We start from the raw sequence: 26960 nt of genomic DNA, 5'->3' as shown, positions 1-26960 counted from the left end.
GGCCTGGAGGTGAAAGTCATAAATCAGGGCCAAACATAATTTGCAGTAATGGGGTGAAATACTCATAAAGAGAGTTACATGATGAAATTTTTGGGGATTGTAACTCTTCCAGTCCTTGATGACTGCAGTAAAAAAAAAATAAAATAAAAAACTTCCATCAGTAACATCTATTCTTCCTTGATCCTGTAATGGATTTGTCACCCTTTCCTCCAAGCATCTCCAACTTTTGATGGCATACCCTCCTCCCTTCCTCTCTGCTGCCCTAAGTATGTACTTAAAATAAAATCATAGGAAAGCATTCCTTGCTTAGAAAGATGGACAGGTTCTAAATTCCACTATCTTTGCTTATGTGGGTATTTAATATCACAGGACTTTTCCCAAGGAATTTTTCCTCAGATTTCAGGACTCGTATTGTTTTTATAGAGGGCTACGTAGTCCCATTTAGATGGCAGCTACATTCTGAGTAATAAAGACCACAGTACTATAAAATAAAATAACATCATTCTCATTATTCTTACACCCTACCATCTACTGAGTTAAAAAAATAAAGAAAAAAAATCTCAACCCATAACATGTTAGAGCTTTGTTTTCTGAGTAACAAGACTAATCATGTTCCCTCTACTTGGGGTCTCACTCTTCTCTTCCTTTTCTTCCAGGTCCTCTGGATCCACACTGACATAGAAATATCCCATGATGGAGAAAATAATGCACACAGCAAAGAGTAGAACAGTGAACAAGACAAATTCAGCCCACTGGAAAAGAAAAAAAGAAACAAAACGGCAAGTCAGGGAACACCAGATTCCCAGTCCAGAGGATTTCTCTGCACTTCCAAGTGCTTTTCAAAGTGCTGGGTGAAAGCTACTTTCCAGCACCTAAGATTTTTCACAAGGTAGAAACTTTCTCACCCTGTTTTCTGGTAAATGATGTATACATAACATAGTTATGTAAATATGAATATACCTTGAAACAAACCAATTACCTTGGGCTAGTTTCATTAAACCTCTGCAAATCTGCCCTGACTGGCACATACCTGCCTGGGCTTTTTGCTCACAGGATACCTTTGAGACAGGCAGTTTGCTGTAAGCCAGAAACAAGCCCCAGTTCACACCTTCGTGCCGTCATCTCAGAAGCTTGGCAGCTTTAACAAAACAACTTCTGCACCATAACCTCCTTGTGCAGAGCCCAGTATCACAGGGGTGCAATAGGCAGCTGGGCCTGAGGAGGTCCCGGTCTGGACACCCATGGGATGGGCTGGATGCAGGCAAGCTGCTTTTGGTATGAGACAACAACACACGGCTGGCACTGTGGCTGAGCTCCAGGTCTAAATTAAGTCTGCTTGCTTAAAGCTGAGCTTCAGCACTGTTAGCACAGCACAGGCCAAGTATTACCTACTGCCACTGAAAGGTGCAGGGAGGACTATTGGTCCAGAGTGCAACGCTGAGGGCTTCACAAAGCCCTGGCTGGGAGACAGCTAGGACATGCAGGAGCCTAGGGCTGGGTAGATAAGCTCTGCCTCCAGGGCAGACATCCAGAAATACCATCCAGGGCCTGTTCTAAAGCATTAGCTCTCTTTAACAAGCAGAACCATACCTGTGCCATAGGTGCAGCCTGGGCAACAACAAGCACGAGGGTATTCCCAACAGCCACTGTGAGCAACCAACCTGCTTGCAGCACCGACTTCATGCTGGCTGGAGACTGAAAAGAGAAGTGGTGTCTGGTCAGTGGCTGTCATGTTGTGCCCACATCCCTGTACCCAGCCTAGGAGGAAATGATGGAATTTCCTATGTACCTTCCCTGCAATTAAGTCCTACAGCTGCATACAAGAAGGATTTAAAACAAGTCATCCAAGAGGACCCATGAAGAAGGAAACAATGGCTGTTGTTGCAGATCTGGATTCTGATCACCCCCAACACTCATCATCTGAGACTGTAAAACCAGGAGCCGTAGGGACCCATGCAACAAGCTTTGAAGCTTGGAGCCTGGTGCTATGTGGCTTCACATCTTTGGAAAAGACTGGATCTTGATGTTAAGCTTCCTGCCAATCTCAAATCATCCGTATCTCACAGCAAACTGTCCCCTGGATTAATCCCTCACATGAATAAACGTTGCAATTTTCTCCAAAGACAAATTTGAGTAGCTTCAGCTTTTTGATCTTGCAATATCTCAGTCCTCTCCACTCACAAACCTTCACAGACAACCTAGTATACCACAGTCAAAATAAACTAGTATATCACAATCTCATAAACACTTAGATCCCTTCAGTCTCCCAGTTTAAAGCAGGTTCCAAACCTCATGCAACCCTGGCAGATGTGGGAATAAATCTTCAAGTCCAATTGTAAGCCCCTTATCTTTAAGTGGAGTACCTGAGAATAGGAGAAGGCCAGACCCGTAATGGAGAACATCACTTCTCCAGCAGATATTAACAAGTATTGTGGTAACTGCCAAGCCATATGGACATTGTTGGCTTTGATGTCTTCTGACTTCCATGTCTGAACAGCACCTCCAGAAACCTAGCAGGAAAATAAAGGAACATTGAATAGCTGCTAAAAGATCAGATCCTTCCTAGATGGACTACAACAGACAATTAAGATGAAGCTTAAAGCAAAGATGGAAGCAAAGCTCTGACCTGGAAGTATAACTGTGGGTGTGATCCCCACCACATCCAAGCCTGCTGGGAGTAGGCTGACTCCTAGTGTACAGCATGAAAATGTGCCAGCTATTTCTTGTGCTGCAAGTGCTACAAGATTTATTGCAAAATGGCATTGGGGTTGGGAAAATCTGAGTGGTACTTTTACAGAGCCTGTCACCTGCTGCTGACACCAGAACCAGAACGGGCAAGAGGTTAATGCTCGCTTCCTCCACATGTTCGCTATTTTCCATTTCATCATTGCTGTGTAATTCCCCAGCTATAAGATCAACACCCAAACATAACCAGTTCAGGAATTCAAAGAGTAGCAACAACTTCCCCATATCAGGTATATTGAGACAATTACAGTGGCTGCATTCCTAATTCCTTTTGTTTGCTATTCTAGGTGTAATTAATACTGCCTCTGATGTGCAGGGAAGCAGAGAGAGATTTGAGTAGCAGCCAGGCAATCATTAGGCTAAAATGCCTTCAGGCAGGAAACCTAGTGTTTAAGGAGAGTACATGGGAAAATACAAGGGATGTTTACGAGATGTACTTAATCACCATGCAGGGAGGCAAATCAAGGGAGTGTAATTTAAAAGGCTAAAAGGGGTGAGAGGAGAGCTGTGCACTGCTCTGATGCCCAAAGGAAACGTCACAAGTACCATACTACAGCTGCACACTGAAGAGGGCTGGGAAGGCAGTATCACCATGATTTAAGTATTGCAATTCAGCCATATTAGCAAACTAATATATTGCTTTCTTGGTTCTTCTACACAGCACACTCAGCTGAGTAGCAGGGCATGGTACAAATCACTGCAATAATTAAAAATTGTCTTGGTCTGGAGCAAACTAACTCTCTACAGAATGATGAAATCAAAGGGCAAGAGATGGAAAAACAGAGGGTCAGAAAGATTAAAGGAATGTGCAGGGCCAGAGATTCTGAGACACAGAGCTACCCTTGAGCATCCATGGATGCAGCAGAGGCTTTGAGATGGGACCACAAAAAGGAATCCTTGCCCACAGTCATTTAGGATGCATCTACCTCTACTGTCCCTTACTCAGCTGTGCTACTTGAGGCTTGGGGACAATATTCTTAGTTTAATATTCTCCCATACAACCACTCAGCTTCTCATCCAGGGAAGGAGGTATGCAGCCATGGAAGTAGGGACTGGCCAACATTGCTTCAAGTGTTTTATGTAATAAATCTCTACACTCAAAGATGGCAGCATCTGCCTGTTCTCTCTAGCTATTGGAGGAAAAACACTAAAACAAAAAGGTGTTTTGCAGCTATGTTTTTTCCCTCTATTTGGACTCCACAGACATGAACAGCTCCCACTAATTGCCCAACAGGGAGATGTTTCTGCCAGGGAATAGCTGACACCACTTTCCTCTGCTCATCACAACATAGTAGTCAAAGCCCCAAAGGGCAGCTCAGCAGCATGTCCTGTCAGACGTGGTTTGTAAGCGTGCCTGTGCAGCGGAAAGGTTAGAACGGGCACTAAGATGGTTACATTCATCTCTGTGGCTCCTGCCAGCTGGACCAGTCAGAGCAGCATGTCCAAGAAGCTGGCAGGCAGGGAAAGGATTGGTTCACACCTCTTTGGTTCACACCTCTGGGCTGTTTGGAAAACCATACCTTGACTTTACACCATTCTCCAAATGAGCTGTACAGAGAGTGAGAGGAAGAAAAGCAGACGCACAACCTCATCCACCCTGGCCAGCACTTTGCCCCTCTTATTCCTGAGCAAAATCCACACGTCTTGAAAAATCGACCTTCAGGTCAGTAAGTAAAATGTGAAGATATAGCAGACTATTTTTGCAGAGTTTCTCAGGTGGAAGGTATTATCAGGTACAGTATTTTAGAGGCCACAGCCAGCATTAGCTCTTGGCACTGTGCTGGGTCATTGCTAACCAAACAAGGACAGTGTGAAACCAGCACAAACTTGATTTTCCAAGGAGAATTTCTGTACATAAAAGACACTGTTTCTTGTTTAACTTGTAAGATTTGACAAAGTCACAGTGTAAGATGGAACGAGCATCCACCCACTTTGCTTATATAGTTGCCAGAACCTTCTACTGGATGGCCTTTAAATGGCTATTTCCTAGGTCTCACAAATGGAGAAAGCAGGTGAGAGTCACCAATATAGGAGGAAAAACACTGCCAGAGATTAGAGCAGAATGAGCTTGTTACCATCACAGGAGCACTTACATTAGTTATCACAACAGTGTACGACGCACCAAAGTCAAGCAGCCCTAGGTCCAGGGTGAATTCCCCAGTTTCAGTTATGCATTTTCCATTATCATATCTAAATACAAGGATGAAGTACAGCATTTTCTGGTTAGTCTCACAGACAAAGAGCACAGAGCACAGCTATCAAAAATGCCCCTACAACGGACAAGAAAGGATGTACAATGTAAAGCTGCAGTCAGGTTTATGTCAGAGGACCACTAGAGCTCTTGCCATCTTTTCTTTCTAGAAACACTTAGGCACTGATTAGAGTTCACCTAACAACCCAAGCTACTGCTAATATTTTGAAATGCTGTTTCTTCCAAGCAATATCAAAAATTTCCAGCAAAAAGAGAACCAACTCCTCTTTTTTTTTTCCCCCCTTATTTTTCTTCCAAAGTTTCATTCACTCCTTCTAGGAACTGTGGGCCAGCCAAGATAGCCAGAGCCTTCAGGAGATCAGAGATAACACTCCCACAAGCCATACTGTTTCCTTTCAATAGAGCAAATTAACCTTCTTATTTGTTCTTATGATTTTGGATGTTCAAGATGGCACAGAGGATCAGCAACATTGTCACAGTGGTTGATGCATCTGTCTAAATTGCAGCAGTATCTTGGATGGAGCTGCTGCAGAGAAAAGCCACAAGGCTTTTGAAACATTGTGAGGGCCAGAAATGCCTGACATGAGCCAAGTCTAGTGCTGCCAAACCAAGGCCATATGGAGCCCCTGTCTATCAGCCCAGTCTACGAGGCCATGGGATGTTACTAGATGTTACCTGCCCACATCCAACATTTTGTTACGTGGAATATGAATTTTTCCTTCTCTGAGAACATCCTATCACTAAGAACTTGGACCTGAGAGAACATCAAAACAGAGCAGGTGCTACATGGCAGAGGGGACTTTTCTATCTCCAGCCTTGTTCTGCTGACAGATGCACAGTTGGACAATCTCTCAATAATTTCTCATAATTATTCCCTTCAGCCCCACACACAATGTAACATCTCAGAGAAAGTTAAGTTCTGTATACAGGCTTCTTCAAAAGAATTTTGGGTTCCCAATATTCTCTTGACCTAGCTTTAAGGAAATATTAATTTAGGCAATGATTTTAGTTCATTATACTCGTATCATAGGAATAATGCTTCAAAGCAATAATGTCCCCCAGATTACATTATCTTACCAAAGCAACAACTACTGCAGGAAGGGAGCTATTCCAGACACAGTTTGGAATTTGAATCTATTCAATGACATGTTACACACAGAGAAAATGATCCACTATCCTTTGGCTTGGATGCTTTGCAAAGTAAACGCATGGTGCTTCTGTAAATGCACAAATGACCTAGAGTAACTACTCGCTGATTATACTGGCTTTTTTTTTTTTTTTTAAAACAAACATCTGCCACACAGTCAAATGCTAAGACCAAAGGAATTAAGTTTTTGCTATTTGCAAGGAAAAAAAAAGACAAAAAACAAAAAACAACCTGCCCTGTAGTGCTCAAGGAAAGGCTTCTGTGAGGACCTTCAGCACAGCAAGGGAAACTTACTTGTCCCGCTCTACCAGCAAGTACCCGGAAACACCATAGTTTCTCTGAACAGCTATGAACTGTTTGCTGTCAATGGTGAGGTTGACATCTTGGCTCAAACCATTAATGAATCTGCAAAGAAAGCATATTATCAGGCTGTCAGACAGGGCAGGAGTAGTATAATATGAATCACTTAAAAGAAGTGCACTCTCTCCCAAAGCATTCTGTCTCTCCATAAGGTTATGACAGTTTCTCCTGCAAGCTACCAAAATATCAGCCTTATTCAATGCCCAGGTTTTCAATGTAAGACTAGGTGTTTTTTTTTATTGCTGTGTAATTTTACTCTCCTATCATCTTTCCTGCTCAAAGAGACACTTTGTGTGAGAGAGAGAGAATGAACTTACCAGCAATCTCTTCTCAGACACATTCAGAGATTCTTTTACATCTGTTCAAGAGGACAGAACCCCACCCCCTAGAAATTGTGAAGGTGGGTGTCCTGATGCATGTGTGCACTGGATTGCCATACTTTCCAAGGAGTTTCTGATAGCAAGAAAGAGTTTTCTAGCCAAATATCTTCATCATAAAAAAGCTTCCGTGGGAATGCAGAGATTTAGGGCTTTTAGTGAAGCCAAACACTTTTCATATGATCTACTGTTTAAACTATTTTGGTTTTCAGTTAAAATAGAGGGGAGCCTTGAAAATAATCATGTACTTTCACAAAGGTAACTTTAGTGGACAAAAAGAATATTCTCTTAGTTAAACCTCCTCAGAAATGTTTGAAAGGAAAGTTTTGAGATTCTGTCAAAAAAGGCTGACAGAAAAATGAAACAGTTCCTGACTGCAGGTATTAATCAAGGCTCCAAGGTGGTGTTTAGTCAGCAGAAGGCTTCACAGACACAGGGCTATGAAGATATTGCTCTCATTTTATTTGATTAGTTTGCATTTGTACATGAGGTTGGACAAGATAAGTGACCACCACAGGTTGCAGAGGACAAACAGCAACAGCTCCTTTCCAGATTGCATCTTCCCTTTCTTTCCCAGAATGGTGGACCACCCATCCAAAGGAGATCTCTCACATTGCCATCTCAGCCCAGACAATCCTAGGCAGTAGATGGCAATGAAGTTCAGTTCTGCGCAGTGAGTGCGGGAGGTGACAGGCTGTTAGCCTCTGCAGCTGACACCTCAATCTTTTCCTGCAGGATAAACCCGGACTAGATTCTAACCCAAGAACATCTGGGTTACACTGTGTACAGTTTGAATTAAACAAAAGCAGTTTCTCTCAGCCCACCACCTTTGACTCCTCAAATAAATAAATAAAACCACCCATACCTAACAGCTGCCAAACCATTTTCAGGCTTTGCTTCCAAGTCTGTAATCTGAAGTGAAAGGGGAAAAAAAAAAAAAAAAGAAGAAAATCACATACATGAATTAATACTGCCTTAAAAACAACATGTAGCAGAAGGTACTAGTGTTTGAGGAATAGCATGTTGCAAAGATGATGAGACTGACCAGTATCTCACTAAAGCTTTGCATCAGGCCACAGAAGCAAAGTCCCAGTACAATGAAGCCAATGGCAAAATTCCAGCTCCACCTAAGGGTTAATTTGAGATCATACATTTTTTCTCACCTCCTGCATAGTGCAGGCTACAGAATTTCAACCAGTTACCCTTCTACTAAGGCTTGTAGCACTTTCAAATAGAAATGATCTGCCTTGACCTGGGAATAGCAAGAGAGCATTATCCACATTAGCCTCTTCCAATGACGAGTTACAATTAAACACAAGTACTACATTCCTATTAAAAACCAGCAAATAACCTAACTTCCAGAGCTGGATTCTTGGCTTACTCATCATCTCCACAGAGCCCAGAGCCAACAGGGAATGTTAAGTTACTAATCTGATCATCATCTATCACTCATAATTTTCCCGACCCTCAGAGAAAGAAGTACCTCACTGCAGGCAGAAAGCAGGAAACACCAAGATGCACTGAGCTGTTTTATGGCCACAGTCTCTGCAGGCTTATCCTTGAAAGTGCTGCCTTGTTGGGCACCCTGGGGACTGACAGATCTCCTAGGATCACAGCTAGAGCATCAGTTGGATAGTTAACCCACTTGAGCAGGGTTTATTGGCTGCACAATGCTGAGAATAAAGACGATAAAGACACAGCCCCTGCTCTGAAGATGGTACTCCGCACAAAAAGAACACAGTCAGGTTCTTGTCTAGTAGAAATCCATGGTTGTGCCACAGAGCCCTTTCTCCATGGTGTAAAACCCTTATTTTTAAGACCAAGGATCCAGAACTATCGAAAAAGTCCATTGCACTTCAGTGCAATATGCTGATCCACAAATAATATATGTCCTAAATAACAAATAGCCATAGTGAATAACAAATTTCAGAGCAATAAATAATAAACAACAACATTGCTTCTTTCAGTGGGAGGCACATGGGGATTAGCACACTAGCTTGCGGCTGGCAGGATTGACAAATTATTACTCGTGTTCAGCAAAGATCCCCAGAGCTCTCAAATTCATTTCCTGCCCACTCAACCACCCACAAAGGAGAAGAAACCAATTTCAGACTGGTCCAGAAAAACATGAGTAAGAGGGCCAAACCCACCTTGGGGTTGGGGGAGGCTGGGTCAACTCCAGGATGAGCCCTGCAACACAGCAGTGATGCCACTGCTATCCTCATCTTTCAATGCTGAAAATGTTGTTTACTATACTGTATTGCACACTTCCCCCATCTACAGCTAGCAATGACAGCTCAGTAGCATCAGCCAACAACACAACATAGAAATCTGCCCTTGCTGGGGTAGACATTAATTGAAGCACAGGTTAGATAGCTGGGGCAGTATAGAAAGCTACTGAAGCTCAGAGCTGGCTCTGCTTCAGCCCATCTCAGGTTTTCTTTCCACAGAGACAGTATGAAAATCACTGTATGAATAACAATTTCTAAAGGAAACAGCACAACTTCAACAGTGTTTCAGGGAAACCTAGGAACACTGTGTGAAAATGAGCCCCAAATTCAAAACATAAAAGAAAAAAAAACGCCTCAGGGAAAAAATAAATTCTTAGAAGTCCTCATTTTTAAAACCATTTACATAATTTCTACTATACAATATTGAATGCTTATGCAGCGGCAACTCTGCAAGGTAGGAGGCTGAGAAATTGCAAAGAAAAATAGCACTTTAGCATAAGGACAGATTCTGATGCCATTCGCAAGAATATACACAACTACGACAGTGTGGAATCATTTTAAGAGTGCTCCTTGGGATACAGCTGCACACAAAAGATATCAGAATCTGGCCCTTCATACCCTATGTATATCTCTATAATTATTGCAGCAATACACAGAAGTCCAAACACAGGCAGCTCTGCTGCAGAGCTGGAAATGAGCTTAATCATTTATTCTGTTCAGCAAAACAAATAGGTCTTCTGTGCATTTCCACTGAATGCTTGTAATAACTACATCCAGAATCATTCCTCTGATGCTTTTACTCCACGCCTAGCCCTAGAGCCTCTTTAACATCTTTCCTTTATAGAATCATCTTTTGGGGGAAATCTCAGGCTTTTTGCTTCCTCAACTTTTGCAAGCTCTGCTGCCCATCAGGCACGCTGCTGCTGTCCCACTACAGCATTCACTGGATTAAAGTGCTCCCAGCAACTCTCAGATGTCATAATGCCTCTATTAATCAGCCAGCAGAAACGTGTAAAGACCCAGTGCTGCTAGCTAAGAAGTCAGGCTTGGAGCATCTGAGAGCAATCAGACAGTCACTGCAACTGAGCAAATGAATTAATAAGCTTATTACCCCATTACCCATTGTATCATCACAGTCATTGAATTAATACTGTGTTTACACTTCACTCCCACACTCACTAAGTGACTTGATAGGCTTCCTTCTGCCTCAAAAACAATTAAACTGTACACTGATTTTTCCTTCACAGTGTAGTTAAAAGCAAGAGACGGTCCTTGATGTTGCAGAATGAAGCGAAGGCTCTGTTGCTCTCCATTCAATTTTAAATGTGAGTATTCATCTGGGTTCTGTGAAAAAAAAAATGTAGTTACACACTGTTTTAACATGAGAAAGGGTGTTGCTCTTCCCACCGAGTGCAACCCTATCCTCTCTTCATGGCATTCAGTAAAAAGTGGTTAACAGTCAAAAGCGATGAAAAGCTTCCTTCCTGCAGCAAAGGACCTATGTCGACCTATAGTCTTCCAGCTGGTCATGTCAGAGCTTGGAGTAGGCTTCTCCTGGAAGATGCAACACAAATGCCAGAGAAACTTTTCTCTGATCCCAGTCTACCTCAATGGGACTCCAACTATAACATGGCAGACAGCTGGTGGGCAACAGAATGCAACTCTGGGTCCCAAACTAGGCTGACCTGAAGTAATCTGTAAGCTGAACTAGGAAACAAGTAGCAGTGCCTGTTTCCAGCTTTTCCATTTTTCTTATCCTTTGCAGGTAAATACTTTTCATGTACCATTCAGAGCGCAGCAGCAATGCTTAGTATCCTAGCAGTGAGAGATGCCAGCTGAATGCTTTATATTGGGACTGATGCCTAATAATGGGACATTTATCCTTTATGCCTAATTCTAGGTCAATATCGTTACTCATTCCTCCCTTTGTCAAGGAAATACTTCTCCAAATCTTCCATTTCTGTTTGGTTGGAGATGGTGTCTTCCATCTCTAAAGCCATTCCTGTGCACTTCTAAGAGGCTGGAGAACAAGTCATTGCATCTGTGAGCTTTATTGGAAAGTGCCAGAAAAAAAAGCCCACCCTTTTTCAATGGGATGCAGGTCAAGCCTTCCATCCCCACACACGTTCTTACCTGGAAAGCCTCCACTGGCTGCTGAAATAGGTTCTGGTCTTGGACTGTCACTTGAACTGGGTTCTTTGCCAAATTCAGGACCTGAATTAAACTTTCTTTTGGGACAAGTTGAGGCATATCGGTTTCCTAATTAAAATAAAAGGCTTTAAGTGCCATCCATATGTTTTATTAGTGCTTTAACAACTTCATTTTTAGTAATAAAAGTCTTCCTTTCTGTAATGACACTTTTCCATCCCTTCCTCATCAGAAGTTGCACTGAGCTAAAACTGAACATAAATCTTATGGGGCGGGGGTTGCTTCTCCTCATAGTAGTTCAATAGCCATCCTACCAACCTTCCCAAAGACTGCCCTTTGCACCACTGAACATACAGGCTGCTCTGCTGCTGGGAAGGTAGGACAATGTCCCCACTTTCATTATGCAGTTCCCAAGTGCCTAGATTTAACAAAGTGCCATATCAGAAAGGAAAGAATTCTGTGACCAGAATAATTATTTTCCCAGACTGCTTAGCCAGAAGCATATCCCAGCGATTCTAAGTTTTGAAAATCTCCATGACTGTAATTGGTGCTTTTGCATCACTTGACACCACGCTTCACAAGCACAGATCTTGCTTTCCATTTTCTAAGAAAGGAAAGACAGTGCCTGCTGTACAGAAGGACCTCTTTCTGTCAGGAATCATTTCCTAGAAAGAGTACTTCAATCAACATCAGCCTCATGCAATCTGCAGTCTAAAACTATCCATTTATTTATTAGCTTTTTTTCCTCACTTTCTTTTTACAAAGAGCTGCCAGAAATACTACAGAACTAATAATTTTTTCCCTTTCATCCTGTAATTAGGGAATGGCAGGCAGGGTAGTTTGAACCTAACTTGGAGGGGAGATGCTGTCAGAAAAAACAAGGTGTCACTGTCTCCCATGAACCTATAGGTGCCCTGTATGCATACCCAGCAAATCTCATTGCTGTGGCTTTTTGTTAGCACTGCCCAAGGTGGGTCACTATATGCTCCTCTCTGCTTGAGCTTTTAATGGCCTTCAGAGTAAAATTCCCATGCAGAGCTAGGAAGAACCTCCAACTCACTGTATCCTTACCCTTCGGAGTTGCCCACAGCCAGAGCAGGCTTTCAGTGCTCAGAGAGAGCTCTGTGGCTGACAATGAAAGCTTTTTTTTTTTTTTTTAACTCACAAAAAGAGATCAGAAAGGGGAGCTGAACCCACAGTCTCTTTTCAGTATGAGTTCTGTAAATGGATTCACCTGAAGAACTTGCAAATGTTAATCCAGGGCTGTGTGCCAGCCACTCTGTAACAGAATATTTTAAGTATACATGGAAGCTTTAAAAAATTAATCCTACAGTATCTTTCTTAAGCCAAAGGTCAGACAAAGTTTGCACAAAGCTGGGCACATGCCAGAAACAAATGGTACAAATCTGCAGGGGCTAAGATTGAGTTTACAAGAGATTTGCTGACATCCTGTCTGGGGACACACAGCCATTCTTGATGTCTGTGACTGTGGAAATGGCTGCATCCACTTCCATCACTGGAGAATAAATTTGCTGCGTAAAGAACATATCTCCAGCCTGAAGTAGGAAAGGGATGAAAGAAATGAATAAAAACAATAAAATATAGACAATCTACAGCAAGAAATAGAAAAGAACAGACAACTTTACGTGAATTAATCACTAGCTTTATGTGTCTGTCAAGCACCAGTGATAGAAACCTAGAAGACAGACCAATACAGATGACTGGCACAGCAAAACTGCAAAGACCAAAAAAGAGAGACAGACACAGACAGAAAGACAGATAAACCAAGAAATAAGAATTTAGCAACTGGATCGCTATACTTAATTGTAAAAAGCACATTGAAGAAGACTATCAATGAACAAAATGGATAAAAGAATTATTCAACAGTCATTAATAAAAACACATCAGGGAAAGCCAAGTATTTCTGAGGAATTGTTTATGCTATACTTACATTTATTTTGACTTCCACAATGGCTGCAAGTCCAAATGCCATCCCTGCAAGGATCATACCTGTTGCCATTTTCCTAATAGGCCTGTGGAGCAAATGAAAGAGGTACCATTAAGAAAAAAAGGAATTTAAAATATAGAATACCACTCCTCAGAGCCTGAGATGTGCCAAAACCTCATATTGAACTGTCCAACAGGTGGTAATGGGGATGATGGGCTGTTTAAATTGCCAATCATTTAACTTAAAACTATCCTATTTTTCTGCTTGAGGCTAGCACTGAGGCCAATTAAAACTGATATGCCATGAAAAAAGTTCTATGCTTGCAAGTTTCATATTATCTTGTTCCTAGCTCTTCTAGAGGGAATAGCTCATGGCATTGTGTTAACCTATGATGCTGGAATGAGCAGTAGAAATGATACATCTTCATGTCTCTCCTGGGAAAAGCAAAAGATAAGTAGTATGCTACTAAGCAGCAGGAATGAGGAGCAGAATAAATGGATAGTTTATGTCATCAGTGTTTCTGACCATCTGTGTCATCACTTTGGGTTATTTCTCCTGCCAATGCATTTACGTTTCTAGAGAATAAGGAACCTGCTTTGAAACTGGTGCAAAACTAGAACAACTGTCAGAGTTACATGAGACAATCTGATATAAAAAGGTGTAAGATAGGTCCAAAAAGGCAAGTCCAAACTGAGTGCTGAACTGTTGAGGTCTTAAACAATTACGGATCTAGATTCAGTGGTTTCCACTCTTTGCAATGGTCTGAATCATAGTCTAGATGGGCAGCAGTCTGGGAAATCCAGATGATGAACCTAAATTTCATTTCTCAGTTACATGCTCTGGTATAAGAAAATAATTATTGTTTGCATTTTGTGATAAATGATGTGATTTTGACATTGAATCATGCATTGAGATTGTGCTGCACAAGCTTCTGCAGCCACACAGGCTAAAACCATGTAGGCTACAGAATTTACACAGCCACATCCATGGCTGAATTGGAAAGGAGCCTATCAGTATCTAACATCCAGGGGGCAGAAACAGCATGACATTCTGTTCTGTTCAGTGCATGGGTCTGTGCTGCTGGATGAGCTGCTCTGTGAACCTGTCATCAGACAGGATGCTTTCTGACAAGCTGGGGCTTGTGAAGCCAATCTCCCACTCACCTTCCCATTCCACATTTTGGTACTGGAGTGTGCAAACTTGGTTCATTTCAGCTGCAGCTGCACCGGCTGAGGCACTCCAGCAGCACACATAACACATTTCCACTGCTAAAGCACACTAAGTCACAGAGGCAGACTACAGACACTCAAAAGCCAAATCTCCCTGAAAAAGCATAAAGTGAGCACCAGATACAACTGTTTTGTTCTAAAGGTCTGCTCCTATAACACTTCACTTCTTAGAGCAGACTTGGGATAGAATGCTTGGGCTATTGTGAAAACCTCATTCTCCACTGGCCCCTATTTTGATGTCAATCTGCCTTCACAAGACCACATGTAGCCCAGGTGGGACAGTGAAGTCGGCTGCTCCAGATAGGGAATTACTTTGCAGCAATACAGGAAATAAGGAGAAGGACATGTTGATCAAATTCAAAGAGGGACTGTTCGTATTGGCTTTCAGGGAAAACCTGATAACAGAGCAGAAACCAACATTGTTGAATTCTCCCCACTGGAATTTTCAGGGCCTATTGGAAGATGTTGACGCTGCCAGAGAGGCTGGAGTATAGGCAAGTGCTGTAAAGCATGAGAATAGAAATCTCTGTTTCTTCTCCTTAAAAGATGTAAAATACTGCTTCGAAACAGCAGTAACTAAGGTATCCAATGTTGTCCCCAAGTACTTACGTGAAGTTAAATTTGCACATGCTAATCAGAGGATAGAGCCCAAGGTCAAAAATCGGGATGAAGACAAGAATAAGAAGTGGATTTAAGAACTGCAATACAAAACAATGCAAGTTTAGTGACTAGAAAGCAACTTTTAATAATTAAACTCATAAAGCAACATCCTCCAGAAATAATTCTGTCACAGAAAGGACACAAACACTTTAAAACCTCCCTTTAAACTATCATAGTTCGCTCTTTGATGGTTTCTGCTATTTAGGTTTCACGGGCACAAATACATTTTGTTCATATCCTCCTCTCCAAGAGGTAAGCAAGTGCTGCAGGTGCAATTTCCCTGAAGAGAGAAGTAAAGCACTGTGTTTTCAGAGACAGAACCCACTGAAGTAGAGGCAGGCAGGCAACTTTAGGGGCTGTGGTGGGTGGGACCTTACAACAGATCAGCAATAATGGAAACACCTTGGGACTTGAGCAAAATCTCAGAGGAACAGGCACTATTTTGTGACTCTGCCACTTTCTCATACTTCTACGCATCATGGGAACTCCCCAGGAGCTGCTTTTCCCCTGAGAGAGCAGAACTTGTCTGCCAGCCAGCAGTGGCATAGCAAGAAAACAGAGAGATGAGAGAACAAGCAGAGAGAGATGCTCAGTTTCAGCTTTGAAGGAAGATGTCAGGGAAAGGACCAGCTTTGAATTTCTTCAGAGCTGTTCAGCATAAGAACTGTAATCAACTGTGACAACACAGCATCATCTCAGAGCCTTCATATTTTCATTTGCCCTGCAGGAAGGGAGGAAGGAAACATATTTCAGGTGTAACTCTGATCCCAGTGCAGAGACATGTTAAAAAGAGACAATCTGTACCGTCCATATGCCAGCAATAGTTCAAGAAATATTAAGATGTCATTTTCTCCCGCACCTCTGCATTATATCTGTGTTAGGATATCCTTGGGGTCTTCTGAACATCAAGGTTAAGGTTGCTAAACAACTAGTGAGCAATAAGTCAGAGTCCACACCATACTAGCCAGCAGGAGCACTGCTATTAGCTTCAAAATGAGCAGAGAGAGACCACTGGTCCCATGAGAAAAATGAGAGAAAACAAGAAAACACATTTCTAAGGGTAATTTCCTACCCTGTAGTATTTTTACCTGCATTTGGTCAGGCTGAAGGACATATATTCCCTGAAACAAAAAGATATTCCAAGTGATTCATAAACACCATCATATAAGAGTGCATAGTGTACATGGCTGATGTCAAATAAGCACCCAGCTCACAGTATAGTTTTCAGCAGCAAAGGTGGCTTCCTCAAATACTTTATGTTGGCTCTAGCAGATGACACTGCTTCTGACACTTGACAGAGAATTTGATGAGAACCATTTTGCAGAAGGAAGGCACGCTCAGGCCCTGATATATGGCATCTGGGACACAGCCAGGACCGGTACTGAGTCCCATCCTTCAGACTGGCTGAGCCCAGGTCTACATGAGTGGTGAGGAATGGGAATGTTAATTTAAGCTGGGAGCTGGATTTTGAGCTTACTCTCTTTGCTTCTCTAATGGAAACACCCAAATCCTGTGAGTGAATGCTCTCCTCAGGCTTCAAGACACCTAAGCTGTGGTGACGTTTGTTCCAAACACCTCAAAAGGACAACAGACCTGTGAGCCAATAGGCTGTACAAGCATCCATGTTCTCCCTCCATTTGCCAAAGGCATCAAATGGGCTTTGGTCAGTTGTTTAACTGTTCTTGGTTTAAGTCAAGAGAACTTAAGGCTGTAACAGCTGCCATATCCTGGCACCACTGTGTCTAGCCCCTGCAATTGGACAAGGCCAACAGGGATGGACAGAGGGATCTCAATCTCCAAAAGTGACAGATGAGCTGTCTCCAGACAGAGGCTGACGTTTGTCTGAACTCCACACAGCTTTTCATTTGAAATTAAGATGAAGAGAAAGGAAGAAAACATTAGGAAGGAAATAATATCTTCCTGAGAAAGCATCGTGGGGATTTGTCTCCTGTCTGCCAGGTTTGCCCTGAGCTGAATATAGATTGTCTACCTGTTTCTGCTGGTAGCTGCCTCCTGGGAGAGTAAAAAGCACCGGACACAGCAAAGAAGCTTCACAATTAAAAGTATCAGACAAATATCTCCTTCTCCTACTACTTTGTGTACAAATGTGCCACTAGAAAACAAGCCTGTGAGCTTTTCATCTCACACTAAACCATTCCCTGTTAATTCAGTCTTCCTAGCTGAGCACTTTGGTTTGAGAGAGCAAAACCATGGAATTTTGCAAGCGCAATCTCCAACAAGCCTAATGAAGAAATCAACCCAATGCTGCAGTTAACTCTCACCTTCATGAGCTGGGGTAACTCACTAAGGCTGAACAAGACTGAAACAAGCCAAAAAACCATCCAAGCAGGTAGAACAAATACATACCAGTTTTCTTCTCCACTCGGGAGAGTTTAACAACTGACTCCTTAGATGTTCTGCTAATGGAGTCACTAAGTGTTTGTGAGCACAACAGCAGAAAAAGTTTCTAGATACGTCATACTTTATGGACTTTCATTGTTTGTCCTTCTGGAGTGGATAAAATATTACCAGTGGTGTAGTCTTTTTCACGCCTCATTTGAATTAATTAAGCTCAATGAGTATCACGTCCTGAGAGCCCAGTTTGTAAGAGGAAGGATTCCAACCCAGGGCTTTACATCGATTCTAAACTGTGGGGCACTTAGAATCTTAAATTCTGATATGAGTATCTGCAGGTAAAATCTAGATGGCCTGTTACTTCTGGAAACTGGCCCTGTGTGGTGACATCATTAGGCAGACAGCTGATCTACATTTATCTGTCTCTGCCCTCTGCTCCATTTGCCACTCACACCTTTGAAGTACTCGATGGCTACTAATTCATCCTCACCATACTTCAACCCTAAGCACAGGATTCCTGCTGATTCTTAGAGGCTTCATTAATGCATCACCAAGTAAGCCAGAGCAGAAGTATACAATTACAACAGCTCTCATTATACGTTGCTAGGGCTGCGTGAACTTTATCTGACTTCCCTGTTTTGAGTGGGGGGTCACAGAGCAACCAGTTGCCAGTATGTCAGCACTCCTGACTTTGCGGGCTGCCAGTGGCTCCCTAGCCCTTGCTTCTTGCCAAGACATGCTGTGATGAACTGCACACAGTGACATAGGGCCTCTCTCTTCTAATCATTGAAAGTGCAACTCATCCAGACTCATTAAGCAAAAGCCCTTACTAGTGAGAGACTTTGATTAAAAAGCAAAAGCAGTGATATTACTGCTAGTCTTATCCCCAGTGACATTAAATACTTACAAAGTCAGCATTCATCTTTGTGGCTTGCAAAGTCCACCTGGATCCCTAAGGAGAAAACAGACAGAGGTGTAGTTTGCATGAATAGAGAACATGGAGACAGAGAAGACAATAGTGCTGGAGGTCTTGCAAAACTGCAGTGGCACAACCAGCCCTTAGACACCTGGTGGGAGGGTAGTGCAATGTGCCTCCAGGATGCTTTGGTACCACCCTGGCAGGACAGGTGTGCAAACTCAGGCCTGCAATGTGCTGTACTGTACCTGCTGATCAAACAGGGCCCAGAACATGGGCAGTGGTAAGAAGAGAAAGAGAACACGTGTCACCATTTTAACCTCCCCAATCAGTTGTTTCTGTAAAGGAAACATACAGAAAGATACGATGTGAGTGACAAGCCAACAGGAGCTTCAAGCTACAGAGCAAGCGAGCTCCTATGTTTTTCTACACAACAGTTACTGCATTTATTCACGGACATGATTGCAGTGCAGCACCTCAACTGTCCATTAAGGGTCAGGAGAGTACAGACATGGGAAGGGATGGGGCAAGCGAGGGGATTCACATGAAAAGTGAGGTGGCCAGGCCAGTCTTAAATCTGCCTGTCTCCCTTTTCCCTTCCAAACCTGCCTTGTAAAACATCACTTACCGAGTACTTTTCTGATGCCCAGTCAAGCCAGTGATCTCTCTTTGGAATCTGATGGGAGCGGTTTTTCAGCCTGTTTTTAACAGCAAACTAAGGAGAAAAAACAGGTGAATAACTCCCTCATGCCTATCCCCTAATTTAAACTTTCCATTTCAGAGGTCTTACCTATCTGCCCTTGTCACATTCCCAGGTTAAAACTGCCCCTTCCACCCCCAAAGATACACAGGGGTTCTGATGGACACTTTCAAAATCTGCATGTGCACAACCTGATGTTTTAGAACCAATTCTCTGCAGGAAAGTTTCTGTGATATTGATTGATTAAAGGTTTGATATGCAAATTAATGTCCTCCAGAACTTGTCTTCCCCTAACAAACTAGTATTAACCTCCAATGACTGTTTCTTGCTTGATTTAAAACTTGATATGTGTGATAGAGCTTTGAACATCATTTTTTCTTCTGTTCTTTTCTGAAAGGCACTTGCTAGATTGACCACTGTGCTGGGAGGAAATACTTCCTTATCCACAGCAATATCAAAACCAGACCTCTCACTCCTTTCTTGTTCTGCCTTTGCATATTTCTGGTGCAGCCCATGTCTCATTCAGTCCTAGAGCAGCTTTCAAGTTGGTTTCTCACTGTAGGAGAAATTAGTGACACCAACTTCTTAACTTGTTTATTCATGTTACTTGCTCCAGCCACTGAACAGACTCAGACAAAAACAGTGCCAGGCTCCCTTAGAAATTCTGTCCTTAAGATCTGGTCTGTTTCCCCAAGGTAAATCTGTCACTAACATTAACCTAAAGAAAACATCTGCTGCTTGCAACAGCTCCTGAAGAAGAAACATCACTATCCACCCAAAAACAAGAAAGTATTTTCTCATACATTGTATTCAGCTCACACACTATGAAAAATAGTTGATGGGGCTATACTGAAACTGAAGAGTAGCTTAATGTGCATAATACAAACATGTTATATTACTGAACTCATGAACTTCAGTAAAATTGCCCAGCTGAGAAAAGTCACGTTTCTGAATTTTCCTTTCAGTATTTACCAGCAAACCCCAGCAGTGTTTCTACTGACACTAGCTGAAGGGTTTGTGAAGCTATGGAAAAACAATTGAAATGCTGAAGAATAAACCAGGACATAAATGTGTTCCTTATTCCTTACAGGTCAACAGCAAGATATCCAGCCAGGAGCAGCATCCAGAAGGATTCTAGATGTCACTTCCCCACTCCCTTTGCACTTTTCTGACCTATAGCCTCAGAGTTATGCATGAAGAAGAGAGAATGGCACACACTTACTCCAATGCATTTACACACTTCAAGTAAGACATTTCCTTGTGGTGGTGTTTTTCTGTATAGTCCACTTCCAGCAATGAACACAACTGAAAAAGATTATAATCCAGATGAGAATGTACATGACCAAAGCTTAATCCTGCCCTGATTTCTGGGGAGGATCCCCCACACTCATGTTCAGCAAAAATCCTCTCCCTTTGAGGCTTACAGGACGGTGCTTTCATGAAACAAAACATATAGGATCCCATTAATGCCTTCAAACTGAAAAAGATGCAACATCCTAAAAGAGTTGATGTGATTCCTACAAAGGGACTGTCATCTTCTCATGATCTTCTCTAGCACAACAGGCACCTCCACATCTGATTCATACTGGGAATCAGTGCTTTGAAAATTCCTCCACCCATGCTTCTGGTAGGCTAAACTTAAAATACAATCCACGCTTAATTGCTATATCTGATGAAGATGATACCCGTGCATGAAACCAGCCCTGAATCATTGCAACCATGTGAGGATGAATCTAGCTCCAACGTTGGCTTTGTGTACTTGCACCTCATACAGATTTAAATGATATTAAGAGAAATTAGCTCCACTCATGGTTTTCATGAAGAGATGTGCAATTTAAGGTATTGCTTTCTCCCTCAAAACATAGAAAATAGATGAGCTGTTCAAAATGCTGTCAGACTTAGAGCTATCCAACTGCAGACCATTTGTCCTGTTCCTTGAGTGCTTTTGACCACGCTGCGATTACAAATGTGTTAGCACAGACAAACACAATAAAAGCTGAGCATGAAATCCATATAACAAAGCAACCAGTGGAGAAAAGTAGGTATTTTTCTCCAACTGGAGATTTACAATTTCTTTTTTTTTTTTTTTTTTTTTAGGACTATGAAGATCACATCCCGTTTTGACTTGCAGAACTGTCAGATAGGTGTCTGAAGTCAGTTTAGGTGAATCGCAACCAAAGAGACTTGTCCAAAGTCAGATTGGGTTACAGCACTACTTCATTTTTAACATCTCCATGTGAAGTTGTTGGTGCCCCCTAAAGGTAATTCAATAAGTTTGCTGAAAACACCTCCTGATGACGCCACTGACTCCACTGGGCACTGAGGTTCCTTCACTGTGTTTGGTATTTGAAAATAAATAACATCAGTCCTCTCCTGTATTTCAGATACTGAAGCAACTTAGAAAATCTTGCTGTATAAGATGTCCATTCTGCCTCTAAACTTGTCCTTGCTTCCCAGCATCACAGGAAGGGGATTGGTCAGGGATGGAAGAATATGTTCTCCAGTTCTGCATGCTGACCACATCATCAAATATATTGCATCCAAGAGCATTCTAATATTTTACAAAAGTACACAGAACTGCTTTGCTGGGCAGGCTATGGAATTTGGCAGCAGGACACTAGCTAAAAGCACATTACAACTGATGGCCTCACTGGAACTGCAGTATTTACATGTTCCATTTTTCCCTGGGCAACTACTACCATCTTGTTAGAAACATTCATCACACAGTGCTGCACAGAGGTGACTGTGCTGCACTAAACTGATAAGAATGGGCCAGTGGGAAAAGAGAAGCTTCTCAGGACTGTGACCACGCACTTTATTGGAAAATAATTGCTGTAACTTAGGCTGTGACCTGATGACAGTTCTCCAGTGCCCTGATCCTCCTCTAAGATGGGAGTTTGAGTATTCAACTTGCACATTCTCAGGGGGACAAGCTTCCCAAATCACAGATACTATTCATACAACTGCATGATCTCTCAATTAAGCTAACGTGTTAAATGAGAAGTCAACCCATGTTTTGTCAAAAGCTCTCAAATGCAGTATAATAAGGGGACTGCTCCCCTACAACTGTGAAACTAAAGCTAATGGAGTGTCCTCTATATTGGCTACTAAGGAGTAACTGTAGGAATGCAGAAATTGCTGGGTATTCGATAGGGGTTGAAGAAGTCATCTTGACAGTACATTAACAGGCCTAAGGCACAAGCTTAGGTATTGGGATGAACACAGCTCGCTCCTGATTCTCGGGTAATGAGGACTTATTGAAAAATAATAATAGGCTGTCACTGTAATTGTGGGAATAACTTCAGCCAAGCAAACTGAGACAGCTCTGAATAAAGTGGCATCTCATTCAGCTTCCTTTTCTGAGATTTCTATGTGGCAAACATTCTCTAGCAAAAGTCTGAGCCATTAAGGATGGCATCAAGCTACAAAAAACCTGTGGAAAGGTTAGAAGTGGCATACTAAGCTTCTCTTCTGAAAGTTGCAGTCTTTGAAGACTGCTCAGATGGCTGCTCAGAGGCCTATCCTGCTCACAGACAGGGCTGTGATCAGACTCACAGATCAGAATTACTTTGATGCCATCATTTGTTACACAGAGCAATCGTTTTCTCACCAGTATTGTGATATTAAATTGCAGGATGACCACAGTCCACACATCACTAAGTTAACCAATTGTTTTTTCTTGCTGTTCTGAACAGCGCAACAGTTGGATGAGTTCAAACTCTTGAACTTTCCATCACAGTATCCATACAGTGCTGGTGAACTTGTGCATTTTCTCATCCACACATGGACTCAAAAATGGTAACTACTACTAGAGTCATCAGAGTTTTCACTCACCAAGCGCCAGCACCATCAGTGCTGCTGGGACACCAAAAGCCAGTGCATAACAATCCTCTCCAAAACATTTCACATCCCCTAAAAAAGAATTCAGAAAGAAAAGCATCTCGTTATAGTCAGCTTTATGTTACCTGGGTCTTTGATTTGCTTCCCTTAAATCAGTCACTTGGTTTGGCTTTATATCTTCTTTGCTGCTGCTTGACACTATGAATTGAATTTCCTTGAAACAGTTGTCCTCCCTTGACGAGGACAATTTGGAAGCAGGGCTGGTGTCTGCCAGCAATAGAAGCTGATAATGGGATATTGATGAGAATAGTAGAAGGGAGACAAATAGGTAGAAAGCAGTGATAAGAACTGTAATTTGGAAAGAAAGAAAAAAAACAGCATTGAAAATAGACTCAAATCATTATATGCTTGCATAGATCTAAACTATCAGTCCTGTGCTTCCACATTACCCGTGCCAGCTGCATGTGTTATTGAGCTAAAAGCTCAAATCTGATTTCATAGTGATCTATGGTGGACAAAGCAGTAGCAAACACACCAACTCCTAAATAAGTAGGGGCACAGGATCTAGTTGCATCTCCAGTTTCTTTTCTCTCCAACTTCCCAGTCTTGCGGTGAGTAGTCAGATCTTGTCTACCAAGAAGCCAGGTTTGTTAGGGTATGGCTTTGTCTTATCCATGGTATGGTTCACTGAAACCCTGTGCCTCTCAGCCTAGCTCACACCACAGGAATTCAGAAAGCCAGTTGTAAAAACCAAACTAGCAGTCAACTGTGCGTCTGCACGCCAGTGGCTACAAATTACTGTGTACTTCCACAGGAAAAAAAGCAAAAAAAAAAAAAACAAATAAGTTTTGCTAAAATAAACAACAGAGGTAACAGGAAACCAGCTCATGAATCCTTCCCTTGTCCCTGTTGGCTGTCTCTGGGCAATCATGATCAATTGCATAATTGTGTGTGGTGCATAATGTTTGTTTGCTTGTTTTCATAAATAAGCTGAAATCCAACAAAGCTGGCAGTAAGACAGTATGGAAACACTGAACTTTTAGCATACAAAGAGAGTTGGACACCTCCACTGAAAAACATCTATTCCACATTTCTGCCAACTGTCTTTGGACTGCATTTCTTGTTTCTCCAAGGAAAGATTTCACACTTCACAGGAATTTTACTCCTTCCCCATCTTCTCCACCTAATTCCCATGTCACATTAGTTCACTGTTATATTGTGCTGGCACAGGTTTTGATGTTTCAAGGGAACCAGACTTTCATCCGTACAGTGATGGAACTGACCAAAACCCTTTCCCAACACAAAGTTGACCTGGGCAAGGTCAGTGTTTGCCTGAACACATTGGCAAAATATAAGACAAGCACAACTGCCCACAGCTTGATGAAACAAACAGCCTAGTGAAATGGTTATTGCAAGTAAAGAAAGCTTCCTGAAGGCCACAGGACGGAAAAAATTATTAGTGAGTGTGAAGGCTACCTTGTCCTGCCCCCAACCCCTTTGCCTGTGGTATGCTCAGCCTCCATCTGCATTTGTGCCTGTATTTATAGCATTCCAGTCCCCTGGTTTCCAGGCACTGTGATACAACAAAAGAAGTGCAGCAGGGGTAGAATGTAAAGTAGGTCTTAAGTGGGGCAGAGGCCCTTGCTTTGTTTTCAAGGGTCACTGCTCAAGGGCTGCAATCTTCCAAGCAGATCCACACAGAGGTGCCTGGGTGCCAGGACAGAGCCCTCCCACAGTCAGCAGTGCTCTGTGGGAGGAAAATGTAGGACTCCAAATCCAGCCCTACTAAACCACTCAGTCCTGATGCCTGCCCAGGACATCAAAGATCAATTCCCATCCACAGGTTACTTGCAAGCGATGCAGGGATCAATACTTCACTGGACAAGAGAAGAATTAGATGACAGTTCAGATCTCTCCACTCCCCATATTTTAATTCTACAGTTTGGGCTGGTGTTGAAATACAACCGGGAATATGTTTTTTGTGACTTGCCTGCTGCTAGCACCATAAATCTGTTACACTGCGATGGCAGGATTAACAAGGCATAAATGCAATACACTGACCAATCCAGAGATAATATAATTTCTGCCATTCAGGTGTCATAAGAGCCTAACAATGCACAGCAGAGTAGTCAGAGGGCAGCTAATTGATTGTTTTATTCTAAATCAACACTGACCTCTTAATACAGGCGTTACAAATGTAGAGATCAAACTTCCAGCATTAATGGATAAATAGAAGACGGAAAAAAACTTGCTTCTCTCCGAGGTCTAAAACAAGAGAAGACAATATCAATTTCATGGCTAGCACAGCATCAGGCTTGCAAATTCAGCACTATCAATTCTCTCGTTTAGAAGACTGGGTAAACGTTGACACGAAGTGCATAAAATGTTAAGCAAATAAACTTGCCTTCAGGTGATGGTAAATGCTCACACAAATCAACTCACGTTTCCTGAGATGCACTGTGGGCTTTTTGTCATTTCAGAGGAAAAGCCACTGCTTTGAGAATGTTGCAAGATTAGAAGGGAGAGCATCTACTGATTCGGATCCTTTGTCACCCAGTTCAGTACAATAGGCACAGTTCAACCAGATCATCATGTGTTTCCATGCCTGAGCTCTTTTCTCCCCTCCTCTCCTCCCATATGAAAACAGAAAAAGAAACCTGCATATTTTGAGTTGATAAGGACGGATGAGAAAGTGGCAGCAAATGAAAAGGATCCACCAGGCAGATTATCAAGCTGAGGTCTGTCAACTTCAGACTAATATGAGAAATTAAGTCTATGGGAGCATATTCAAGAGTCTGATGGAATGAACCCTAAGAGACAGTGCTCAGGAATCAACTGGTGCTGTAACACATTAGAGTTCATACAGTTAAAGGATTCTTGCTGACCTACCTTTCTCCTACATAATTCCTGGTTTGAAAGGAATCAAGAGCTTGACACAGGTTTTGGCGTTATCCACAAAAAGTAATTTGTGATGGCATTCAGTCAATGCAGTCCCTCCTTGCATGCACTGGAGATATTCAGAGACATGCACAAACAATGCTAACTTCCTCCCTGCACCTGAGCTGGCAGAGCAGAGAAACCTGGCCTACACTGTGCTCATCTGTACCACCAGCTGTGGGACATCTGAGTTGCTGAAACTGGCATTTAAACACAGCCCAAGTCTAGGCAGACAGTATCTAGGCTTCACTCCCAGCTGTCACCAGGTCCTGCAATGGCAGAGGGCAAATTGCCTGGGACATGGCTCAGAGGCTGGCAGGAAACCCCTTAGGGCACCTTGAGCCGCATTTGTGTGTCCTGGGCATGTTTTGAATGTGAAGCTTTAACTCATCCGTGGGAGGAAGCTCCCAAGAGGGATTGTTTTGCTCCCTCATTCTAACATGCCTTGCTCCCTTCTGCTCCCTGAGACAACAATATTCACAAGGCTGAAAAACAGGATAAAAAGTGAAGAATTGCAGATATGTAAAAGAGGACAACTTTTAAGGAATCAAGCCTGGGATCCCAATGCGTACTAAAACACCCTTATTATGCCCATTTATACATCCAAATGATGGGAAAAAATGATCAGAGAAGCAGAAGTTAGTACAAAAAATAATGACCAACCATTTGCAATTTGATCGAGGAAAAAAAAAAGTCCCTCCTTCCTTTTTTAATCTTTGGAGCAGACGTACATTAATAACATGATTTGGATTAACTAATTAGAGAATAGGTACTGTACATGGTAATCCTAATCTCCTTGGCAACAGCAAAATAAAGAAACAAAGAGAAAGCTATTTAGTACCTTAAAAACCACACCACACTGTTTGAAAGCAGCTTTGGTCCTTAATTAATATGCACAGCAGCCCGTGCATTCATGTAACATATTGTAAACATCATTTTGTTCAGGCATTTTTAGCTCAGACTGCTAATTCCATAGGCAAGCTTTCTTGGAAATCTGCAGATAAATCTACTTTCTCTATCTGACCTCCTACTGAATCAGTCTCCACTACTGTTTGTAGTACTACTGTTCTGAAAGCGGCAGAGCCACGAAGTATTCCAAAGAAAACCAGACCAGTGCTGTGCTTATGCCTCAAAACTTAGCTTTATCTCCATGTG

General features: G+C 42.3%; 1 protein-coding gene across 2 annotated transcripts in view; it reads right to left on the bottom strand.

Moving 5' to 3' along the window:
• Positions 1-503: 503 nt before the first annotated feature.
• The window catches only part of SLC15A2 (solute carrier family 15 member 2), a 39451-nt gene continuing 12994 nt past the window's right edge, over positions 504-26960 (bottom strand). For both annotated transcript variants that reach the window (XM_065751182.1, XM_065751181.1), the window contains 17 exons: positions 25043-25133; positions 22863-22940; positions 20251-20333; positions 18957-19043; positions 18577-18666; positions 18320-18364; positions 16146-16178; positions 15007-15095; positions 13172-13253; positions 11206-11331; positions 10252-10416; positions 7707-7753; positions 6399-6509; positions 4839-4935; positions 2364-2510; positions 1591-1695; positions 504-752 (listed from right to left, as the gene is read on the bottom strand). In XM_065751182.1, coding sequence (XP_065607254.1) covers positions 576-752; positions 1591-1695; positions 2364-2510; positions 4839-4935; positions 6399-6509; positions 7707-7753; positions 10252-10416; positions 11206-11331; positions 13172-13253; positions 15007-15095; positions 16146-16178; positions 18320-18364; positions 18577-18666; positions 18957-19043; positions 20251-20333; positions 22863-22940; positions 25043-25133 — 1653 coding nt within the window. In that variant the 3' untranslated portion in view covers positions 504-575. The remainder of the gene's footprint in view (positions 753-1590; positions 1696-2363; positions 2511-4838; positions 4936-6398; positions 6510-7706; positions 7754-10251; positions 10417-11205; positions 11332-13171; positions 13254-15006; positions 15096-16145; positions 16179-18319; positions 18365-18576; positions 18667-18956; positions 19044-20250; positions 20334-22862; positions 22941-25042; positions 25134-26960) is intronic.

Source organism: Cyrtonyx montezumae, unplaced genomic scaffold, assembly GCF_038088225.1.
Source record: "Cyrtonyx montezumae isolate F1298 unplaced genomic scaffold, pur_monq_1.0 scaffold_7, whole genome shotgun sequence".
Lineage (NCBI taxonomy): Eukaryota > Metazoa > Chordata > Aves > Galliformes > Odontophoridae > Cyrtonyx > Cyrtonyx montezumae.
Note: the sequence above shows the minus strand (reverse complement) of the source record. Positions and strands in the feature narration are given on the sequence as shown.